Below are 22,901 nucleotides of genomic sequence, written 5' to 3' on the forward strand. Positions count from 1 at the left end.
TGGGCACCACCTGGTCCCAGACCCCTGAGTGGAGCATCTTTCCACTGTCGAGAGCTGTTCGGTATAAGATAGTCAGCATCAAATACCGGTATATGATTATATCGTCGGTGTCGTTGTGCGTGTTATCAAGCTCTTTCAGTCGTTCCCATTCTGCGTCGCTATCCTCCAGGGACGAGTTGTGAGCTACTACAATGGCCAGTCTCTCCAGAAGGCAATGGACATTTGCATAGCAATCTCGACTGGACAGTTCTTTCTCGCTGAAGTAATTCAGAAGATCTGAGCGATTCTTCTCCACCTTATCCCTAACTTGTCCAATAGACTTCCAGTGCTCCAGCATCATATCAGTTCCTTGCCTGCCGAACATGTCATTCTCTTCCGTAAAGCCTCGCATTTTTCTCATATCATCGGAGATGGTTTCATCAAGACCAAAGCTCTTGAGCAGAGTCCGAAGAGAATGCAGTGCGTTGGAGTGACAGGAACCCAGAGAAGTTTCATCCGTGCTCAGTTGTGAGCCGACTTCCACTTGACTCGAAGGATCTGGAGCTCTGGAATGATTTGGAGCGTGATTTTTCCACCCGCTGTCTTGTGGGCCTTCAGAAGGATGACAGTAGTCTTGCTGAGCAGAAGTAGGCGAGAATTGATATATTCGCGTCCTTTCTCTTCGAGCCAGCCCTGAACTTTAACCAGCTGTCTGTGAGTTCTGCGTCGGATTTCTTCCTGATTACCGGCTGATGAAGTAGCAAACCATTTCAGGAAAGCGGGAGGGCTATGAAGAAAGTTGATACAAACACGGAGCACCCTGTCGTCGCCCTGAATGGCCTTCAAAATCGGCTTCCGTTCCTTCGCCTTAATCGGAAAGGTGTCGTCGATAGCTTTCCTGACAGCATTCCGCCTTCGATCTTTTCTTCTTGCTTTTTCGAGGTTTCAGATGGTTCTGTCATGGCATCAATCTTTCTTCTCTGAGTCTGATGGCGAAGATCTGAGGGTGATGCCCGTTTTCGACCCCTTTCCCTCATCATGTAGCCGATCTGGAAGGAGAGATAATCCGAATAATCTTCCTCATCGTCGAAATCATCCATCCTCAGCGGCATGACATCCTTCCAATGATCACTAAATCCAGACCATTGTGGTTGTCCATGACCAATCGGCCATTCAGAATGAATCAGATTGTCAAAAGCCCCCAGACACAGTGCTGACCAATATTTTCCATTGAGTCCTACTGGCGTGAGAGGCAATTTAGATTCCAGGATCGAAGCTGGGAAGAGTGACGGAGCGTACATTGGTGTGGCAGCGAGAAAGAAGATGATTGGGCAGTAAGCGTCCACGTCATCAGGACCAACATGACTTGGAGAGGTATGATCTTTATAGTGGTTGCGGTCTCCCAGTCGTTTAATAAGTTAAAGCGGTGTGTTTCTTTGTAAAGGTTCAATGAGGTCGTGGCATCTTCGTGGATGAGAGTATCATGCCCTCTTCAAGACCGATCTCGCCGCGACAGTGTTTCATAGCCAAGCTCAGCTTTCCTGACGGTGGAGAAACTTCTGATTTGATTTTCCTCAAGCCGTCTTTTTGCTCCGTGGGGGTGTTAATGTCATTGCCTCCCAGGGTAACATATTGCGACTAAGCACCAATGATACCAAGGGGAGGGTGTTGCCGAAAGTCGAACTGAAACTGCCGTCCAAAATTACTGGATAAAGTGAATTGTTGTCAGTCATCTTGTCGGATTGGAAGTCCAATTCGACCTCGAGGCAAGGGGCCCGCGCAGGGGCCACTTACGGGCCATACTTACGATAATCGCGGCCTGCCCAACCTACGGTTGGAACCTCCCTTTTCCACCTTACGCAGAAGATCACATAGTTCAATTGACCTCCTTCGTCAACCCACGGTTCGAACCAATCGACCAGTATACCTGTGATAGGCATACCAACACATCTTGATATGAGCACCTGTCGCTGCTGCGGCTGCTATAATAGCTCCAACCTGCCCATACGCAGGAGCAGCAATAAGATCGTCCGATGGATAATCTGCAGTGACTGGCTGCAGGTGGTCTCTGTATTTTGGGTCATCAAAATTTGCTAGGCCAATTTTTTCAAAAAAAAACCCAACCCAGCTGGCAGCAGGATTAGCCTGGTACTTTGGCTGGGAGTTTTGAACCCATTGCTTCCAGGCCAAAAGCTTCTGAGTACAGGAATGCGGTAGCCAGGAGTAACATCTCTTCAGAGTTTTGCTGAGGTGTCTTATAATTCGAATGGTAACGGTGGTAAACCATGCCAAGTGACTGGATCTTTGTGCCGTCTCCTCATCATCGGTATCATCCTCTAAAATCAGGCTGCATGCTCCAAGTGTCTACACGTAGAATGGGTACCCATGCCCTAGATTCGAAGGACATATCTTGCCAATTCCAGTGCCACTCGGTCGCTTGATGCCATTTTCCGAGGGCACGTTTGTTGGTCTTCCTCCGTCCTTTTCCAGCTACCAAGATTCCCTGGAAGACTGTGGTAACGGCAAACGTAGTCGCGAGGCTTTCGACTGGAAGGGTGAAAAAGAATGTAATGGGATCCCAGTTGGTTTCATTGTCCTCAGCTTTCTTTTGCTCGTTGAGAAGATGCATCAAAGATCGAAGGAGGCAATCTGTTGAGTTATTATCCTCGGGACAGTTCGAGCCGTCGACGGTCATAATGGACGTCTAAACCCCAAGGCGTTATGGTGTGAAGAAGATGAATGTGCTTGGAGTGAAAACTTTCCCCTGGGGAGGTGTTCTAGATGAATCCGGTTTTGAGCCATGCCGCTAAGCACTTTATGTGAAATAGGCAACTGCTGCTGCGGCCTTTTGTGAAAGGCTTTAAGCGACCAGAAAACCCAGGCAATGTTGCTTATTTCCATCGTTTCCATCCCTCCTCCTTGCCTTTTCGGGGGCAATTCGTAGATCACTGCGCATTTTTATGCATGTGCCGTGCCACAACGCCCAAACACAAGATGCGGACATGCTTTTCGTGGGTCTTCGCTACGATTTGATAGGTGGCGAGCGAGTTCCCTTTTTCAGGAGTTCCAACCAACTTGCCTGCAAGCGCCTAACTTGCAGTATTTGGTGACTAACCACCACGACAGTCGGCTGCTCTGTGAGAGGCTTCGCCAAGAGTGCCATCATCAGTGAAACCGACCAATCCTCCAATCAAGTAGGGTTAGTACTACTCATGGCGCCCAAAATGGGACTAACCATCAAGTGCACATCTAAATGTGAGGCATAGCAGCGACCAGCGTGAAGAACTTTGGTCTTGTGAATGTTGGCCAAAGAGTATCAGCTGAATAAAGTCCTGTCTGAATTTGGACATCTTCAGATCATGGTAGAATTTTATCCCGGAGTGTCAACTCTCGAGTCAGAAGGTTACTCCAGCGCCAAATCTTGGAAGAACGGGATAACCAGCATCTGAACATAGCGCAGAAATTCTGCTCGGGGAGAGGATATGATCTTGGCCTCATATATCGATCAAAGCTCTATAGGTGAGTATGCCTTGGCCAACATCCACAGTCGCAACTAGGTGGAAGACTCTTTCATGTCTGAATGGGATGAACGTGGCACGCGAGTAGCGGTAGACTCAACCGTGCCACGGAGCCCATAGTGCCAAGCGTACCGAGACGTTGCGCAAGTCGGGATTACGACCGTCAATTTGCTCTGTAACGCTTCCGGCCGGAAGAAGGCAGTAATCCCATTCGTTCGGAGTATGGGCGTGCCAAGGTCGAGTCAGTTTCTTGGAGCACCGCTCCGCCTTGCTGGTGCGCCTTAAGATGGCGGTACACATTCGTGTTCATTAACGCAAATAGGTCGGGCCACCTCTCATGATGACTCTGGCTGACGTTTACGGGTATTACCAAACATCAGGTAGTGCCCACCCGTACCCATCGAGCCGATACACAGGATGTTGCCAATCTATATAGAGGTAGCCTGCCGCTGACATCTAGTCTATTAACACTCATGTTGCTCTCGTGCGTTTTACTGATGCCAACTTGCAAGAACACATTATGAGTCAGCGGGAAATATGTCACTCCGAACTCTCTTCCGTGGTTCGATACACGTCGTCCGATTCTTCCAGATGGCAACCCTCTCATTTACCACGTATACAATATGTTACGCTGCATGGTTACGAAGCCAGGAGTACTACAACGCTATAGGGTACCATGGCGTGTCAAATCAGATATTCCTTGACATGAAGGAAGCCGCTATGATCATAACAGTCAGTAACTATGTCCCCAGTGGTAGACTCTACAAGCAATGGACGACCCTGACATCGACTTCGGCAGTGCGCTGCCCTTGGTATCGAGATCTTCACCAACTCAGACTTTAATGAACCATCGGATCCGTGTTTGTCGATAATGAGCCTTGCTGCTTACTCGATGGGCCTCTGCTTTTACGCCACCATGCCGGCGGCTCAACAATACTTGGCGCAAAATGGTGTGTTGACGGACCTTGGTAACTATGCCGACTTTTCAACACTCGACACTGCGTTGTGGCGGACCTCATTGGCGTATGGAGTGATTACGTGGTACGTGTCTCTGTTTCTGGGGGGCATGGGAGTGGAAGCTTCTGACTATTGCTGTTCAGGGCCTCGAGCGTGGTGTTCGTACTGTCAACCGTTGCGGATCAAGCAGAAAGAGCCACTTTACAGAAGTCTGGCATCAGTGGTGTGGGACTGCATGCAATGGACCAAAAGATTCCTTCGCATGATCTCAAGTTGGACACTAGATCTCCTGTATGAACGAGATATGAATACCCTGGGAGTTAGGACACATCGATGTCATCCTTTGCTTCTCTCGAGTGCTATCCACATCAGCATGCTTGATTAGATTTAAGATACCCGCGCACTTTTACGGAACAAATCCAGAAATTTTGTTCGATCGTCCCACCGCCTTATTCCATTCTCCTTTGATAAGAGGTTTGGGTTCTTTGAAAGAGTTCGACGAGCTTTTTATGTCTGTTCAACTGCAGAAAAGGTTTGAACCCATGGCTAAACTGTCTCGTATTCGCCCGGAAAGACATGCGACAGAACCTTGCTCATCCGAAGTGAGGGCCAACTTGATTTTCTAGGAGCATGTCTGTACTAAACATTGCGTCAACAGCACGCGCCGGGAAAGCGTTACAGATATGCTGCTTGACTCGACTCCTCCTGCCCAGGCAGAAGAACTTTCGGTGCTGTCTCAACCTTCACTGGCATTACTCAATCGCTTTGACACGAAAGCTTTGGCATACTTTTCGTCATCATCGCAGGGTCCTTCCTAGCAAACACTCAATCCTCTCTTGCTAAGCTCCTGACGAGACTACATGGATCGATACTACCATGAAGTTGATAAGTACTTAAGCTGTACTAAAAGTGGAACTTTCCAATTTGAACACCTGAGAGTTGCTGCAGGAATGAACTATAGCGAGGTAAGGAAGATAACTTTTCACAATGACTAAAGCGGAGGTACGATAATTGCGATCGTTTGCTTCTAGATATCTGGCCGAGTCTAGACATATACATAACAGAAAATCAATAATATGTTTAGAGACTACTGTTAGCTACATCTTGACGGTGACTCAAGGCGTGAAGAGTCTGATTAGAACCTAAAATCATGGTTTTACGGTCACGATATGCTGCAATAGGAGCTACAGTTCTGTCATGAGGTTCAGAACGACCCCCAATAGTGCTTGTCATAATCGCCCTCAGGCTTCCAAAGCGGTGCCGGAGTATAGACTGGAATGGGGACATCGGCTACTGGATATTAGCAGAAAGCAGCGGGCGATTGCATTCAGTTTCGACTTACTTCCATACCCGGTATTTGGCAAGGCCCAAGTTGGTGACGGAGGAGCCGTCCAACCTGTTGGTGATGCCGTGATAGTATAAGTACTGGTGTAGGGTGCAGGTGACGCCTTAGCTGCAAGTGATTTGATACCGTTGCCCGTCCCATAAGAGTTATCTCCGGCGCCAAAGATGTTGCTAGTCTTATTGACAACACTGGTACCAGACTCTGTCCAGAGACTGAAGTTCTCCACAGTGACATTTGTAGCATATGTCAGGTCATTGGCGATCAGGTACAACGGTGGCCGCTTGGCACCATCAGCGACGGAGCCTAGGTTCCTGCTCTTAGCAATGGTCAATCTAGTATCGAAATACGACGTGAAGGCCTACCTGAGAAGTTGCGGAAGACGAAATTGCTCAGAGCAACAGCACCATTATCTGGCTCAAATGTGTTTTGCCAGTATTGGTTGACGTCCAACCCATAGAGAGATGCCTTGGAGCGGAAGTTTTCGAAGGTCACGTTTGTAACATACCCTGAGCCTCCAGGGTATGTTTTGATAAATGCGATGTTGTTTCCCTGAATGATGCTGATGTTGCGTGCATGCTGTTCAACTTCAGTGGGTATAATCGGAAACGATTGACATGATACTTACGATGTTGGCAATTGAAGCAGAGACATTTAGACTGCCAATGGAGATTCCAGATCCTGCTTGGTTGCAGACCAAGTTTTCTACCAAAGCATGGTTAGATGGACTCTTGACGGAAACGCACTCGTCTCTGTTGGTAACCTAACAGCAAGTTAACATCGGCAATTGACTCGAAACCAGATTATGCGGGGCATGTACCTCGATGTCGTGGATCCAGTAATTCGTGCCCACTACGTCGACACCATCATATGAACCAAGGTTAGCGCCTCGGATTGTCAAGTGGTAAACCTCAAGGTTGACAGCAAAGTCGAAAACAATATGGAACTTGGGGCTGTCAACCAGAATGAGGTCATGGACTGCAGTGTTGATTGGAGAAATCAGGCGGACGAGTCGGGGACGGAAAGTGCTGGGAGTTGTAAGCAAATGCCTCTCATATCAATCATCGTGAATGGGTGGTTTGTTAGATTCCGTACTTCGCGAGGTTCCTGTACAAATAGCCTTGGCCCTGAATGGCACCCTTCCCATTCTTGGAGTAAAACTCAAAATCGACGGCTGCCAGTGTTAGCTATTTTCACTACAGGAGAGAAGAGAAGAAACGTACGATTGATGATTGTGATGCCGTTCTGCAAAAATTGGCCATCGCCTTCGCCGTTGATGGTTGCGTTCAGCGGCCCAACCCCAGCGAAGCCTTGCAAGATCAACTCACGATCAACAGTCCAGTTACCACCGTACGCCAGAGTTATGAGACCGTCGAGTTGAAAAGCCCAGTTGGTTCCATTCGACAGAATCACCGTGCGCTTGATCAGGTACTGGCCATCAGGGACAATGAGCCGGCTTCCCGCGTGAGGTAAGACGCATGTCTTGAAGGCTTTCTCGATGGCATCTGCGGCGTCTGTGGAGTTATCGTTAACTGCCCCGTAGTTCAAGATATTGCACTCTGTTGTTTTCTGGCTCAGACTTGTGGTTGGTCCGACCGCACCAGTAAGCTGAGCTGCCGCCCGCCATGCTGAGAGGAAGCCTAAGACGTAGGCAGCTTTCATTGTCCAATCTCACTATGATAAAGCGCAATGCTTTGTAGGATGCCCCATATATTCGATTACCAAAAGACTCAGTGACGCGAGCATTAAATACAAATAAAACCTCTCCCTGACTCTGTTGTTCTTGAGGAAGAGAGAGACTCCCTCAATCTAAATCACGACATTTGATGACTCTATTCACAATACGCTGATAGATAGGCTCTATCGGATGAGCTTGCCGATCAGGATCTCGAAGCTTGCTCGGCCCCTGAGTAAGAGTAAGTAGCCAGGTATTGACTCATGAGGGAGATTTCCCTGCTCGTGATGTTGAAGCTTATGGTATCGCGGAGAGGTCTAGGGCGTCACGAATCCCCGTCTGACAACCTTTCGGGCATTCGTCTAGTTGTAGACTAGACTGTTTTCATGGAAGTTGACTAGAGCTTCTCAGCTTCAGGCGAATGTCATCAAGATTTTGTTTTGACGGCCGGGGTCAAAGATGAGAAGTGAGGAATGACCATATGGTCATCAAGTGAAGGTACGATCCAGTTATTCAGGCAGCAAAGATCTAGAAATGACACAAAAAGCTTTTGGTGAAAAGATCGTCCCACTAGCTTGAAAGTGGCATGGAGTCTGCAAGCAATTCCTAAAAGTGCCAAGTCATTGTTGCCCCCTGTGATTGCGTGATCAAGTCAACTCTCGACCGGCTTATCTCCAAGGTTCCAAAGCTATTGTAGAACACAACTCACGGTATTGGTGGAATTTGAGCTGTCATTTGCCGACATCCGACAATGAATATTGTCGTAGAAGGATTCGAGTGGAACCGTACTTTAAGTTTGTAATGTGGGTTGTCATGATGCCTCACTCTGATGAGAGACACGATGTGTGGCTAGCCCGGGAAACCGGCATCTCGAGGACTTCTGCTTCGCGTACCACTAAATAGGAACGGTAAGTGTATTTTTATATTTGAAGACGTCATAATCCTGAATTTCGCATCATTCTTATGCGTTTGAACTGACATCTTCAGTGTCTCTTGCGAGACAACACTTCGTTGTCTTGTGCAACTCCAAGCTACTTCGCAGGCTGCATCTGATCCTCTCGTCCTCAACAAGCCCAGCTTCAACTCTTGGTCATTTGGCTCACAACAATGGCGCCAAGGAATGTTCTCTTGCTCGTCGCAGACGACTTGGGTAAACAGCTTGGCTGCTACGGCTGCACTTATATCAAAACACCAAACATCGACAAACTCGCCGCCGATGGCACCAGATTCGACAATGCTTTTGCAAGCACCGCATCCTGTAGTGGAAGTCGCTCAACCATTTACACCGGCCTTCATACTCACCAGAACGGTCAGTACGGACTCAACAGCGGCAAGCACCACTTCATGACGTTTGATCACATCGAGTCCGGTCCTGCTCTGCTCGCCAAGAACGGGGTTCGCACCGGAATCATCGGCAAGGTCCATGTCGGGCCTGATGCCGTGTATCCCTGGGAGTGGCGGGCCGAGAGCTTGACGCGAGATGTGTGGTGGTCCTCTCAGCGTGCGGCAGAGTTCTTCAGTGCTTCCCAAGAAGATGGTCGGCCGTTTGTACTCACAGTCGGATATCATGATCCTCACCGCGACCGCACACGTGGAGGTTTCGGCAATGATGAACCTGTCGATGAGAGAATTAAGAGTATTACGTACAGACCGGAGGACATGATCGTTCCTGGATTTCTGTCTGATACTCCCGGTGTACGACAAGAGCTTGCAAGTTACGCAGAAGCCATCAGCCGTCTAGACCAAGGCGTCGGCATGATTCTTCATGAGCTAGAAGAGTCAGGTTTTGCGAAAGATACTCTGGTCATTTTCATGAGCGACAATGGCCCTCCGTTCTTGAACTCTAAGACCACATTATATGATGCTGGCATTCGCCTTCCTCTCATTGCCAGACTCCCAGACTCAGTTTCATCCGTCAACTCGAATCTTGTATCTTATGTAGACGTTCTCCCTACAATCTTGGACTGGATCTTGGGCGATGACTCAGGCGAAGCCAAATCACAGCTTGCCGGTCGCTCATTCTTCGACATCGTCAACGAGAACCACGATCTCGCCGACTGGGATCATGTCTTTGGCTCTCACACATTCCACGAGTCCACCAACTATTGGCCAACACGTTACATCAGAACCAGGCGTTACAAGTATCACCGCAATATTGCCTGGAGGCTTGACTTTCCCTTCGCCAACGACATCTACGGGTCGCTGACATGGGAAGATATTCGAAACGCGGATCAGAATCCAAAAATGATCGGCGAGAGACAACTCAAGGACTACTTCTTCCGCCCTGCAGAAGAATTGTATGATTTGGTAAACGATCCCAACGAAGTCAAAAACTTGGCAAAGAATCCGGATTATCAAGATTTGCTGAAGGAGCTGCAAACGAGATTGGAAGACTGGCAGAGGAGGACGAACGACCCATGGTTGTTTCGAGACGGCATATCGGTTCTCCTCAACAAGCACCATCTTGACGCTGGTCTCGAAGTGCCTGATAAATGGGACCTTGATGTTGAGCACCCCGAGACAAATGGCAACAATGTACAGAAATATCGAAACCAGCCGTTTGGTGTCACGGGCCCTAGATCCTGACAGAATTTCGTTGTCATCCAATAAAAGCCGTGATGCAAACTTTTCAATCGATTTTCTGATATTGTTTCTTCTTAACAATATGTTCTTGGCAAAGGGCACGGCTCATTGAGGCTTGGCAGCTGATGCATCGAGAGACATACCCTGCGACATAAGTCCTGGCAAGTTGTCCCATTTCATGCAGGCTTCTGTAAGACAGGAGATATTCCAGGCGAAACGCGGAATTCCCCATCAGCATTTCTCACCCAGACCTGGAAGCAGTGCTCACTGAAGTGAAAGAGCCCCGGCTTGATCCCTGGCAAAGGGATATTGAAGGTGACATCGGCGCAGATCTTGTACCATACAGCTGGTATCCCAGGGACGAGAAATGCCATTCTCTAAACAGCCTAGCATACCGTTATCACCTGAAATCTGAATCCAGCGCGAAGGATGAGGCACATACGAAAGCAATTACCAAAGGTCTCGATGCTCATACAAGTTGAAAGGTTTGTGGTTGGTCAGATGTTCCCGACCACGCGGTTCGCCAAGATGAAAAGAGACAATCTCCCGAGCCCTGCCAAGGACTTAATTGTTTGTGGCAGACAAGGGTGCCTGAAGGATTGCTAGGTCGGTATGTTCACCATTTTTCCCCATTATGTCGTGATGGCTTGCGGATGATCATTGCCGAAAGACCTACCAAAAGCTTATCTTCACAATAAGGTCATGGCAGGGCATGGGTTTTGCACCTTGACAAGGGAATGTAATGATACGAGCGGTTATTTCCAGTAAGGAAATGTACATGAAGATGGAAATCACGTCGAGTTGGTTGTCGATGGTGTGCGACCTCGGCGTTCATTGTGCCGCTTTTCGCAAAATGTCACAGCGATCCAACACCAGGTATATCAATCCTTCGAGAATCCAGCGATAGAGATGATTTTGGAAAGAGTAGGCCCCTATAACCTTCATTAGCAAGTTTTCGGATCAGCTGACTCGTTCCCTAAGCTGCAACCATGACTTCGCAGAAGCCTCCAGTCATTGAAGTCCCCTCAGACGGGGAGAGGGTCTCATCAGGTGTGCACGACATCGATACGAAGACCCCCTCTTTCGAGATTGACTCGCCCAAAGACGAGGTCAGCGACTTGGCCGAACCCCAGGATACAACCAAAAACGTCGGATTTTGGGAAGCACTCACCCGCCGCAATACGCCGCGAGATCTCGATGCCATCGCAACAGAGCGAAGCGTGTTCGACGATCCCAGCTTGGCGCCCTTCTACCAGCCCCCTTCAGAGTACGAGAACGTCCATCGCTTTGATCCGCAGGAGCGATGGACGCATCGCGAAGAACGTTCTGTCCGCCGAAAGACAGACTTCAGGATCTTTGCCTGGATTTTGGTCATGTTCTTCGGCCTCAATATCGACAGAGGCAATCTCGGCAATGCTGCGGCAGATAATCTCCTCAAAGACCTGCATATCAACACCAACGACTACAATAACGCCCAGAACATGTATCGTATCGGATTTCTGATCGCCGAAGTTCCGTCTCAAATGATTGGAAAACGGCTTGGACCTGATCGATGGATCCCCGTTCAGATTATGCTCTGGAGTCTGGCGTCCGGAGGTCAGTTCTTCATGCATAACCGGGCCGGCTTCTTTGCCTGCCGGTTCTTTATCGGTCTCTTCATGGGTGGCTTCATTCCGGACTCCATTCTGTACCTGTCTTACTTTTACAAGAAGACTGAGATGCCCATTCGCCTGGCTCTCTTCTGGTTCGTCGACTCTATGTCTGGTGTCATAGCATCCTTCATGGCCTATGGAATCCTGCACTTGCGCGGCGTTGCAGGAAAGGAAGGATGGCGATGGCTCTTCCTGATCGAGGCTCTTGTTAGTTTTGTCATTGGCGCCGCCAGCTTTCTCTTCCTAGTCCCCGGCCCGACGCAGACGAAAACATGGTGGAACCCAGAGGGCTACTTCAACGAGCGCGAGGAGAAAATCATCGTCAACCGGGTTCTCCGTGATGACCCTTCCAAGAGCGACATGCATAACCGAGAATCGCTGTCTCTGGGCATGCTCTGGAAGAGTCTGAAGGACTATGACCTGTGGCCGGTGTACCTCATTGGCATTCTCTTTGAAATTCCCACTGCCCCGCCAAAGACGTACCTCACGCTGTCTCTCAAGGCTCTTGGCTTCAGCACCTTCAACGTCACTCTGCTCGCCATCCCCGTCACTGTCTTCGCCGCGGTGAACATGCTGTGGATTACGTTTCTCACTGAGAGATTCCATCAGATCGCCATCATCGGTCTGCTCTCACAGGTATGGGTATTGCCGCTGCTCATCGTCGAATACACCTCCATCGAGAGCCTGTCGCCATGGGCGCAGTACGCCGTTACGTTTATGATTCTCGGCCAGCCGTCTACGCATGCCGCGCACGTCGGATGGTGTTCCAGACTTTCGAACGCCGTTAGGACGAGAGCTATCAGTGCTGCGCTCTACAACATCACCATTCAGCTGTCCGGAATCGCCTCGTCGAACATCTATCGTGAGGATGATAAGCCTCATTACCACAGAGGAAACAAGAATTTGATTGCAATCACTGTGGCAACGATATTTGCGTATGCTTTCGCCAAGACCTACTACACGCTTCGCAACAAGTCCAAGAGGGCAAAATGGAATAGCATGTCAGACCAGGAGAAGGCGGCGTACCTGGCTAACACTAGCGATGAAGGAAATAAGCGTTTAAATTTCTTCTTCGATAGCTAAGTCTCGACGGTTATTCGCCATCACATCATAGCTTTCGCACAAACGGTTCGAGCACGGAATGTGCACGAAGACGTAATGCTATCATTGATATTGAATACTTATCTCACTCGATAGTACCTACTGAGTTCCCCTGTTGTGCAATTACAAACAATTCTTCACCCCGCAATAAGACGTAAACTCTTGATCCGTACTATTATTTGATAACTCATCAAATTGATTGAATCCATCACGCCAACGCCAAATACACTACCATAATTCGTAAAGTCTAAGTCCTTTTTTTGGGAATCTAGTGCGCCTCAACCTCCTCCAACTGCCTCCTCCAAACCTTGACGGGCATTTCTCCGAGCAACCAGTTCATCGTCTCCTCACGCGCCATCTCGAAGTCCCGCGGCAGAGCAAACTCGTACCTGTGCACAACCGACGCCAAGAGCACAGCCTGCTCCAGGTAGGAAATGTTGCGACCGATGCACCCTCTCGCACCGGCGGAGAAGGCCAAGAAGTACGGCTGCAGCTCCTTGCCCTTGTCACCGAGCCACCTGTCGGGCACATACTTGTCGGCGTCGGGGAAAACGGTCTCATCGCGGTGGGCGACGACACCGGACATGCTGACAGTAGTATTGCCTGGCACCCACTCGCCCATGACGTACATGCCTTCGGGAGGTGTCTTGCGAGGCAGGCCCTGCGGCGTTGGGGGGAACAGGCGGAGGGACTCGTCGAGGCAAGCGCGGAGGTAGGGGAGGTGCTTAACCTTGTCGTAAGGGGCGACAATCTCATCTGCGTCGAGGACGCTGTCGACTTCCTCGCGGAGGAGCTGTAGGTATTTCGGGTTCTTGAGGAGCTGGTAGAGCACGTTTGTGACGGCGATGGCGGTGGTCACGCTGCCAGCGTTCATCATGATGTTGATCTCGGCGACGATTTCGCCCCACTCAAGGTTGTTGGCCTCGCCGTTCTTGTTCTCCATCAGAGCCTGGAAGAAGTCGTCAAGCTTCTCGTCGCCCTTGTTGTAACGCTGAAGACGCTTGTGGGCGAGTTCGAGCACGATGCCGTCCCAGCCCTTGGACGCCTCGGTCATTTGGCGGTAGCGGGGGATGATGTTTGAGAGCTTGTCAATGAGCTTGTAATTTTCGTAGCTCCAGACGAGGAGGGACTGTTTCCGGGCGGTTGGGTAGAGCGAGTCACGGAGGGGAACCTCCCAGGTTGAGCCGTCTTTACGGCGGGCGAGAACACGGTCGTGGCCACGGTCGAGCAGGCCGAGACGTTCGGAGAGACCGATGTCGGCGATGGCGTCGAGAGTGAAGAAGTTACCCCATTTGCGGTAATCGACGGTCAGATCCTCTGGCTTGGGGAACATTTGGCCCTTGGGAAGAGGGTCGGTGCAGCGCTGGTCGAGCTGCTTGAAGAGTCTCTCGACCTTGTCTGCGACCTTGTGTTCCCATCCCTCGAGGTTCTTCAAGGCGTAGGCGGACGACAAGACCTTGCGCTTCTTTGCGTGGTCATGTTTGTCGACCACATCGGCGAGGTGGTAGTGGGATCCGGCCGTGAGGACGTAAGACTCGTCCTTGATGCAAGGGGTTCCATGACCGTAGATGTCCTTGATGGCGCGGACATCGCTGAAGGAGAGGGTATTGGGACCAGTGCGGAGGATCGGGCCCTTTTCCCGGTGGAGGTTCACGAGATGAGTTGATCGAGCACCGGTGCGGGCGAGGATCATGAAGGGGATGTTGTATACGCCGGAAAATGTACTGAGGTTCTCAAACTTTCTCATGCCTGAGAATTATAGTTAGTGGCTGCAAGAGATGGGTCTAAGCCCGAAGAATGCTCACCTTTTGAGTCCTTGAAGTACACAAATAATGGGTAAACGATAAAATAAGACAAGACAACTAAGAGAAATCCCGCGGCGTAAGGCGCCTGGGAGAATGCAGAAAAGGTTTCGAGAGCCATGTTGCTAGCTAATTCCCGAAAGATCTTGTGGGATGGAAAAGGCAAACAATGGGTTAGAAGGATGCAGAGCTTTGGATCACGGTCTACTCCATGCTGCTGGAAGAGAGGAAGTCTTCTTCAACTAAATAAGCATCGGCGCAGTGGAACACTAATCAGCCACAGAAGTCACGAGAATGGATAAAATCGACCGTGAACCAATGCCCACTTGGTTTGGTCTGGTTTTCGAGAAAGGAAAATCTCGCCGCGACATCGCATTCGCTCGCGGCCCGCAACCGATAATCCATCCCTCCACTAGCTACGACATATTCTCCGCACCTCTGCACGTCACAAACTTCAACCTGCCCCCCTCTTTCGTTTGAGCTGTCAATAAGAATAGCTCAGTAGACTTTCAGAGAATCCCGAGTAGGAAAGAGGGGCGCGGAGCCAGGGACGGCGGGCGGGTTTTGCCCAGGGCTGGGACAGAGACGGGATTAACTCGCTCAGACCAAGACAAGCAAAGGCCAAGTCCCGCGGGGAAAACGCAATGTGCAAAGAACGCACGGCTGATGTGTGACTTTAGTTCTGCACCGTAGTGACAGATCTTGGGGTTATCTCGGGGTCCGTCACATACCTTTCACAGAATCCCTACGCGGGGGAGATGAAATCTTTCTGCTGGGCTGGACCCGCGATCTGAGGGGTTCTCGTCTTGATGCGGTAACTTTCACCGCGGGGGAGACCTCAAAGTCGAAATGGGGCAGGCCAAGAGACGCTCGGTGTTCCAGCCGATGATGGAGGAGGCATCAAGAGGCTGGGGCGAAGTATGGGGAAATACGGGGTCCTCTTCGGTAATCTCGCAGTTTGTTGGATAGACATCTCGATCCCGCGGGATAAGTCGCCTATCTTAGTTTAGACTGCATCACATCGCACCTTGTCAGCCGTGCCAGCTTGCTTCTTCGTGTTCCCTCCCCGCGGGGAAGTGGATTCGTTCCCCAACTTTCTCTGTCCCAAAATCTGAGTCCGTCTCAAGTTGGCAATGCTCCCCGCACCTCGTGGGGGCGGCGACTTGCCTCTAAGAATTGATTTAGGAAACTCTTTGGCGCAAGTAGGTCGAAGGCACTAGGTGTGTTGGTAGCTGCAGTTCAAATGATGTACGATTTAGGAAACTTCCACGACACTCGGAAGAAGTCTCTGGTCGCATTTAACACCTCGAAACTCGCCGTTCTCTTACCACGAGGATGGGACTTGGGCAAGCTCATTGAGATTGTATCTTATTCGACGTTGGCAGTTCAATCATCTTCATTGCGCTTCTCATTCTCATCACACCATGTCTCTTCCAGGAGCTCTGCCAGAGAGCACGCTGAAGCTCCTCAGCCAGCTCGCGCCAGGAACAGTCGCAGATACAGCCGCTCTTGCTGCTGCTGGTCTTCTGTCTGCCGCATATGTCCTGCGCGGATACGCCTGGGACAGGCCCGATCCGTACAACTATATCTGGTATGAGAAGCCTCAACAAGGCGCTGACGGCAATGCCGCAAACAAGAAGTCAAAGAACATTGCTGAGAGGCTAGAAGAGCTCGTAAGTCAAGCCGGAGCTGCTTTTCGGGCTTTATCTTTTACTGACAGTTCCATCTGCAGGGCAAAGATGTCGTCGTCTTCTGGGGCTCGCAGTCCGGCACCGCAGAGGGCTTCGCGAATCGCCTCGCTCGCGAGCTGCACCAGCGCTTCCACCTCAACACCATGTCAGCAGACCTCTCAGACTACGATGCCGATACAATCACACAGATTCCTCAAACCAAGCTGGCAATCTTCATCATTTCCACCTATGGCGAGGGAGACCCCAGCGACAACGCCAGTTTGTTCTGGGACTGGTTGACCAAGCTGCAGGACAAGCCACTTGCATCGCTGCGCTACGCAGCCTTTGGTCTGGGCAACAGCAATTACAGATACTACAACAAGGTCGTCGACGTCGTCGATAAGGCCTTGGTAGACTGTGGCGCCTCCCGCTTGGCGCCCGTTGGCCGCGCAGACGATGCGGTTGGGGCTACAGAGGAGGATTTTCTTTCATGGAAGGATGACTTGTACAAGGTCTTCCGCGATGACTTGAAGCTGCAGGAACACGAAGTGGTCCACGAGCCGTCGCTGGCTGTCGTCGAGGACGAGTCTCTTGAGCCGCAGGATCTTCATATCGGCGAGCCGGTACACCTGATTGAGGGCTCTGGAAAGTCAACAGCTAATTCAGCCATCAAGGCCTTGAAGATCAAAAATGCGCGTAGCTTATTCTCCTCTCCTGGACGCAGCTGTCTTCACCTGGACCTCGATCTAGGAAATAGCTCCCAGATCACATACAAGACCGGTGATCATCTTGCCGTCTGGCCCATCAACCCCGACCAGGAAGTTGAGCGTCTCCTCAACGTCCTCGGTCTTTCAGAGCGCAGAAACATCCCCATCAGCATTAACGCCCTTGACGCCGCCGTTAAGGTCAGAATTCCCACGCCGACGAACGTCGAGACGTTGTTCAGATACTACCTCGAGATCTGCGCCGCAGTTCCCAGAGATGCTGTCCGAGGCCTCGCACAGTTTGCACCTTCTCCCGCATCGAAAGAAATTCTCCTGAACCTAGGACGCGACAAGGACAATTACGCCGCTTTCCTCGCATCGAATCACCTGACCATCGGCAGGCTTCTAGAATACGCAGCCAAGGCCGATGGCAACGCGACATCGTCTGCATGGTCAGGAATTCCCCTGTCATACCTCATCGAGACCCTGCCTAGATCCCAGCCGCGTTACTACTCCATTTCTTCTTCCAGCGTTGTTTCTCCCAAGGCACCCAGCATCGCCGTTGCCGTTTCTGATACCCCCTTGTCCGCTTCCCCAGCCACCGCCATTCCTGGTCTGACGACCAACTACCTTCAATCGCTCTCCGACTCGCTGCAAGACTCGCAGGCAACACAGCAGAGCGAGGGTCTCAGCTATGCCCTTTCAGGACCCTCAAACGCACTCGAAGGCGGCCTTGTCTACGCTCACATCCGCCGCTCCAAATTCAAGCTTCCTATGCTCTCATCACACCCGCTTGTCATGGTCGCTGCTGGCACCGGTCTGGCGCCGTTCCGGGCCTTTCTCATGGAGCGCCTTCGTCTGCAGTCCGTCGGTAAGGATATCGGGCAGATGATTCTCTTCTTCGGATGCCAGCGCCCCGACGATGATTTTATCTACAAGGAGGAGCTCGAGCAGATGGAGAAGGACCTCGGCGGGAAGCTCAAGATCGTGACGGCCTTCTCACGGCAAGAGGGCGTGAGGAAGACATACGTCCAGGACAGGGTGCGCGAGTTGGGCGCCGAGGTTATGGGGCTTTTGGATGAGAGTGCCAGTTTGTACATGTGCGGACGGGCGAGCATGGCCAGGGAGGTCGGAAAGACTTTGGGCGATGTTGTGAGGGCGGACAAGGGCTGGAGTGATGCCCAAGTCAAGGACTGGAGCGAAGGACTAAAGAGGAATCGTAAGTGGCAAGAAGACGTTTGGGGGTAGACGTGGCTTGCAATAATCTTCTTAGAATGAAGGGATTGGGGATTGCTATGATTTAGCGTTGCTTGCGACTCAAGAAGACTATGATAGACTTTCTGGCAAATGAACAGCTTCTCTTGTTACTTTATTTGTCTATTGCTCGCACAGCATCGTGAAACTATGATCTTTTCTACATTTCTTAACGGAGTATCCACACTCATGAAAAATCTATCAGCCGACGCCCAATGTGTGAAGTGTTGAGACTTGGACTCTTCTAGTATTCTTCGATGCAGCGCACCTTGACAGAATATTACAGGTCATCGGCTCGTGTCTTCGCAATCTGCTTTCCAGGTTAAGTTTCCGACTAAGTTTTTTGGGGTTATGTTGCATTTGGTCTTCATCATTGACCGTATTTCGCGTTTCAACTTCTTAATTTGACTTTTAAGGACATGGAGGCACGACATTTACATCCCGTGGGAACGCAATTTCAACTGATTTCGCGCCCAGCATAACTATGGCGAAGTAAGATCTGCTTTAGTGTAAGCTCACTTGAAGCACCCATGCATGTCACACACACCTCAATACTTACTTGGCGTTGAGTAACGCAGGCCGCCGCGGGACCTGCATGCCTAGCCATTCACCTGAACTTCTTCCCATGTTCTTCATGTGCAACAATCATTAGAGTAGGGGATGCGGAGTTTCAAGAAGACGCTGTGGACTTGGTTTCACGCGGGATGCGCGCGATACGAAAGATGACCTTGGATATCTGCTGCTCTTGCCGGAAAAGTGATATGAGTCCGGCGACCTCTCGGCATTTTCACTCGCAAGTCACCCAGCGACGAAGATGAATGGATCATGAACATTATTGCGGGTAGGCGCCTACGTCAACACGCATCTCATCAATACTGGGGAAGCAAAACGTGATACTTCCCCACGTTTTCATAATCCGCGGGCACCAATTTGGTTCCAAGATCCACTTTGACGTGCCGGTTTCGAAACATGACAGGCGGAGATCGGACTGGGCGCTTGAGGCTCTAGTCCCGCGACGTTAAAGTCTTGCGCTGAATCCGAGCTGAATCATGGTCAGCAGCTTGAGAAACATTCATCCGCAACTGTTCACAAGTGATCAATCCCTACCGCCTCGTTGACTATCATGCCGGCCGGCTGCGTGGAGGAACGTGGAACAAGCTTTGGCTGATGGTGTCCGCACACCATGTTCAATCCCGCGGGATATGTTGCCTCTTTGAGGGGATCATTCCCACACATGCGAGTGCCTGAGTCAGTGGAGACAGCTGCAATTGGTTAGGAACTTCAAGGCTGGGCTGCGGGCAACCTTCACTCCACCATCCCCTCTGCTCATCTACCGACGGCTCGAACCCGCGGGCTAAAGCTTCATCACTCACCACGCAGTATCCGTACGGATACACTACTCGACGTTCCGGCACTATTCGGCCGCTCGCACTCCAATCGGAATGATAACATTGATAATGAATGTCGGTAACGGAGTTCACCCCGTGGAGTACTCCGTAACTTGGGTCAAAAACCTGGGGGAGATGAGGAGTACGCCATCCGAACCTTGGGCCTTCCACTCATCCCCATCTGAACACCACAACTTCCAACCAACAGCATGTTTTGCGTCTCGGATATCGTTTTATCTGCAATATTTACGATGACATCATTCTCTCGAGAACTGGCCAAGACTCGCCTGCGGACCTGGGGTACACCGGCAGTAACCTGTATGGTCTTCGTGGATCGGAGGGTCTCGTGACTCTGTGAATCCTCGGAAGAATGTTCTGGATATACGGCGGTTGTACTCTTCACTATAACAAGACTCGTGGGCGGAAGTGAGATGTTCCCTAGAAATCAACCAAACCACTAGACGGCACCATGATTATGGCCCTCCCTTGAACCGACTGCAACACTAAACATGAGATAACTCACGGAAACAACGCTGACAGAAGACCAAGGTCGGCTGGAAATCAGGACCAAGAGAAACTAGTATTGAACCCCCCCTGTATAGACACGTTTGACTGATACCCGCGGGGCTTTTTTACTACATTGGGGATGGTCTGCTGAGGGATTCCCCGCGAATCCCGCACCCGGAGGTACCCCAGACAACCCACCCCCGCAATTATCTCGACGTACGATGCGGATACACACGCTCAACACTGATCAGGTGTTTGAGGAGAGAATCCCGTGCGATGGGAAATAGGGGGCAGTGATCGTGTCTGTTGTGCTTCTACCATGGACTCGGTATACGTTCCAAGGTAGTAAGACTAGGCTAGCTGAAAGTTTCACGAGGAAAAAAATAGACCAAGGGACACTATGCCGGTTTCCTCTGATTCAATGACTGGGCTGAACTTGGGGGATTCAAAGACAGAAAAAAAAGCGCGTGCTTTCGAAGCTTCTCCCCATACCACGCCTCTTTTGGGCAATTTAAGCCCGCGACTCCACCTTGGCGCGTGTCTACTTGCTTGCAATTCCCTTACAGTTCCTAGTAGTCTCCCGTCGGCGGGATAGAGTCGTTGACTCATTTTCTATATAATCACTAAGTCTGTTCTCTCTTTCTCGTCTGAATTTCTGCAGCCCAGCCTCCTCTCTGAGTTTTCCCAACAGGCCTCAGCCTCATCCGATCCAACTCCCATCATTAACCAACCCTATAGCTTTTGCTTCTATTGAAGTGCTGTTGCTTATCTTCTCCATTGAGTCCGGCCCGAACTTGCAATTGCTCAACAATGTCGCAAACCACGCCCGACTCTGAGAGCAAGGCCCTGTCGAGAGAAGCTTCTCTCGACAAGATGAAGCTCGATGGAACTACATCTCACGTTGAGCAGACGCAGCCCGTTGACTTTGACGATTCTATTGAGGATACCGAGCCGTCTAGGGCAGTGTGGCTGATCACCTTCACCGTCGCCATGGGCGGTTTCTTGTTTGGTAAGCCGCTTCCCCGAGTAAATCTCCAACAAGCGAATAGTTTTACTAATTGAGTTGTGTGATGGTCAGGTTACGACACGGGTGTGATCTCGGCCGTTCTCGTCAGTCTCAAAAGTGATCTCGGACACGAATTAGATTCGCACGAACAGGAATTGATCACGTCCATTACCTCTGGCGGCGCATTGATCGGTGCCGTGATCGCTGGTCTTCCGGCCGATAAGTACGGGCGAAAGCTCGGCATCTACATCGGCTGCGCTCTCTTCCTCATCGGCACAATCATTCAAGCTGCTGCGTTCTCTGTGGCGCAAATGACTGTCGGACGCTTCGTTGTCGGCTTGGGAGTCGGTTCTGCGGCTATGATTATCGTAAGTTACCATGTAGCCCCCTTCTTCTCTCAGTAGCAGCTCGTTTCATTCTGTAGTTGTCAGTGTGCTTCGATATCTAACCAAATGCTCAACAGCCTCTCTACATTGGCGAACTCGCACCCGCCAGACACCGCGGTCGCATGATCGCATTCGACAACATGAGCGTAACCCTCGGACAACTCATCTCCTACGCCCTCGGCGCTGGCTTCACCGAAGTCTCCCACGGGTGGCGCTACATGGTCGCCGTCGGCGGTGTTCCGCCCATCATCCTCGCGTTCCTCCTGCCCATGTGCCCCGAGTCGCCCCGACAGCTCATCTCTCACGGAAAGCTCGAGGAGGCCACGCGCGTCATCAAGCGCGTCTACCCGCATGCGACGGAAGAACAAGTCAACGCCAAGATCGGACACATGACGTGGGTGGTCGAGGTGGAGGCACAGGCTACGTCTGGCTCGCTGTGGGACCGCTTCAAGGAGTTGCATGTTGTGCCCGCCAACTTCCGCGCCCTTGTTACCGCGTGCGCTATCATGGCCAGTAAGTCTTCTGATCTGCGTTCTCCTTCTGAATGGGAAGTAGAATTCAATAGATGGGGATTGACAGTGTTCTAGTTAGTCAGCTGGGCGGCTTCAATACTTTGATGTATTACTCAGGGGTTTTATTCGGGCTCGTTGGGTTCGACAAGCCAGTCGCTGTGTCCATCGTCGTCGGTGCCACCAACTTTGTCTTCTCGCTGGTCAACCTGTTCATCATAGATAAACTCGGCCGACGTCGCATTCTCCTCGTCACGGTCGCTGGAATGGTAAGTCTCTCCCGTATCAAAACGCTGGGCATCTCAGCAAGTCTGTGGTCGCCTAAAAGCTAACTACCCCTCCTCCAGTCCATCAGCATGGTTGTTGCCGCCATCGCCTTCCACTGGATCCCAGTCTCACCCGATCTCAAGCTTCAGACCGCCTCAGTAAACTGGGCCGGCATTCTCGTCCTCGTGACTATCATCGTCTACGTCGCCTGCTTCGCCGGCGGTGTCGCCACCATCGCCTGGGTCGGCACTGAGCTCCTGCCCCTCGAGGTCCGTGCCCTCGGCACGATGATGAACACGGTCACTTGCTGGGGCTGCAATATCATCATCGCATCTACTTTCCTGTCCATGATGAAGGGTATGACGCCTAGCGGTGCCTTTGGCTTCTATGCGGGAATCTGCTTCTTTGGGTGGGTGTTTGTCGTCTTCTGTTACCCCGAGGCCAACGGCTTGCCGCTCGAGGAGGTGAGGCAGATCTTCTCTACCGGGTTTGGCGTCAAGAAGGCGAATGAGTTGCAGAGACTTCGCAAGATGGGGGCAGGCTCCGCTTAGATCCTTTTAGAAAGGTCTAGCCTCTTTGGTCGACGTGTTATTATGTACAA

At 51.0% G+C, this 22,901-nt stretch overlaps 8 protein-coding genes across 8 annotated transcripts; 6 read left to right on the forward strand and 2 right to left on the reverse strand.

Moving 5' to 3' along the window:
* Positions 1–493: 493 nt before the first annotated feature.
* Positions 494–1,246, forward strand: BDZ83DRAFT_624851 (uncharacterized protein). Its single transcript, XM_060508466.1, has one exon. It carries the CDS (start codon positions 815–817, stop codon positions 1,091–1,093), a length of 279 nt encoding a protein of 92 aa, XP_060363889.1. The 5' UTR covers positions 494–814; the 3' UTR covers positions 1,094–1,246.
* Positions 1,247–3,990: 2,744 nt separating this feature from the next.
* On the forward strand, positions 3,991–4,854 carry BDZ83DRAFT_793232 (uncharacterized protein). Its single transcript, XM_060515774.1, has 3 exons — positions 3,991–4,229; positions 4,297–4,538; positions 4,598–4,854. The coding sequence occupies exons 1-3, from the start codon at positions 4,035–4,037 to the stop codon at positions 4,749–4,751; spliced, it is 591 nt and encodes a 196-aa protein (XP_060363890.1). The 5' UTR covers positions 3,991–4,034; the 3' UTR covers positions 4,752–4,854.
* A 637-nt stretch (positions 4,855–5,491) lies between these two features.
* Positions 5,492–7,458, reverse strand: BDZ83DRAFT_780121 (pectin lyase fold/virulence factor; the record flags this gene model as incomplete). Its single annotated transcript, XM_060515527.1, has 7 exons — positions 5,492–5,744; positions 5,797–6,102; positions 6,162–6,375; positions 6,425–6,559; positions 6,617–6,824; positions 6,892–6,970; positions 7,020–7,458. The coding sequence occupies 7 exons, from the start codon at positions 7,456–7,458 to the stop codon at positions 5,659–5,661; spliced, it is 1,467 nt and encodes a 488-aa protein (XP_060363891.1). The 3' UTR covers positions 5,492–5,658.
* Positions 7,459–8,482: 1,024 nt separating this feature from the next.
* On the forward strand, positions 8,483–10,094 carry BDZ83DRAFT_624854 (alkaline-phosphatase-like protein). The gene has a single exon (XM_060508467.1). It carries the CDS (start codon positions 8,579–8,581, stop codon positions 10,055–10,057), a length of 1,479 nt encoding a protein of 492 aa, XP_060363892.1. The 5' UTR covers positions 8,483–8,578; the 3' UTR covers positions 10,058–10,094.
* A 728-nt stretch (positions 10,095–10,822) lies between these two features.
* Positions 10,823–12,962, forward strand: BDZ83DRAFT_370516 (major facilitator superfamily domain-containing protein). The gene is made up of 2 exons (XM_060502628.1): positions 10,823–10,978; positions 11,036–12,962. The coding sequence occupies exon 2, from the start codon at positions 11,044–11,046 to the stop codon at positions 12,787–12,789; it is 1,746 nt and encodes a 581-aa protein (XP_060363893.1). The 5' UTR covers positions 10,823–10,978; positions 11,036–11,043; the 3' UTR covers positions 12,790–12,962.
* Positions 12,963–13,075: 113 nt separating this feature from the next.
* BDZ83DRAFT_753093 (cytochrome P450) lies at positions 13,076–14,730 on the reverse strand (the record flags this gene model as incomplete). The annotated part of the gene is made up of 2 exons (XM_060514302.1): positions 13,076–14,556; positions 14,613–14,730. The coding sequence occupies 2 exons, from the start codon at positions 14,728–14,730 to the stop codon at positions 13,076–13,078; spliced, it is 1,599 nt and encodes a 532-aa protein (XP_060363894.1).
* A 1,303-nt stretch (positions 14,731–16,033) lies between these two features.
* Positions 16,034–18,231, forward strand: BDZ83DRAFT_579913 (NADP/FAD dependent oxidoreductase; the record flags this gene model as incomplete). Its single annotated transcript, XM_060505292.1, has 2 exons — positions 16,034–16,282; positions 16,342–18,231. The coding sequence occupies 2 exons, from the start codon at positions 16,034–16,036 to the stop codon at positions 18,229–18,231; spliced, it is 2,139 nt and encodes a 712-aa protein (XP_060363895.1).
* A 2,331-nt stretch (positions 18,232–20,562) lies between these two features.
* BDZ83DRAFT_793237 (myo-inositol transporter) lies at positions 20,563–22,851 on the forward strand (the record flags this gene model as incomplete). Its single annotated transcript, XM_060515775.1, has 5 exons — positions 20,563–21,141; positions 21,211–21,506; positions 21,602–22,037; positions 22,112–22,302; positions 22,381–22,851. The coding sequence occupies exons 1-5, from the start codon at positions 20,943–20,945 to the stop codon at positions 22,849–22,851; spliced, it is 1,593 nt and encodes a 530-aa protein (XP_060363896.1). The 5' UTR covers positions 20,563–20,942.
* Between the last annotated feature and the right edge of the window lie 50 nt (positions 22,852–22,901).

Source organism: Colletotrichum acutatum (genome assembly GCF_030867785.1).
Source record: "Colletotrichum acutatum strain CBS 112980 chromosome Unknown BDZ83scaffold_59, whole genome shotgun sequence".
Classification (NCBI taxonomy): Eukaryota; Fungi; Ascomycota; class Sordariomycetes; order Glomerellales; family Glomerellaceae; genus Colletotrichum; species Colletotrichum acutatum.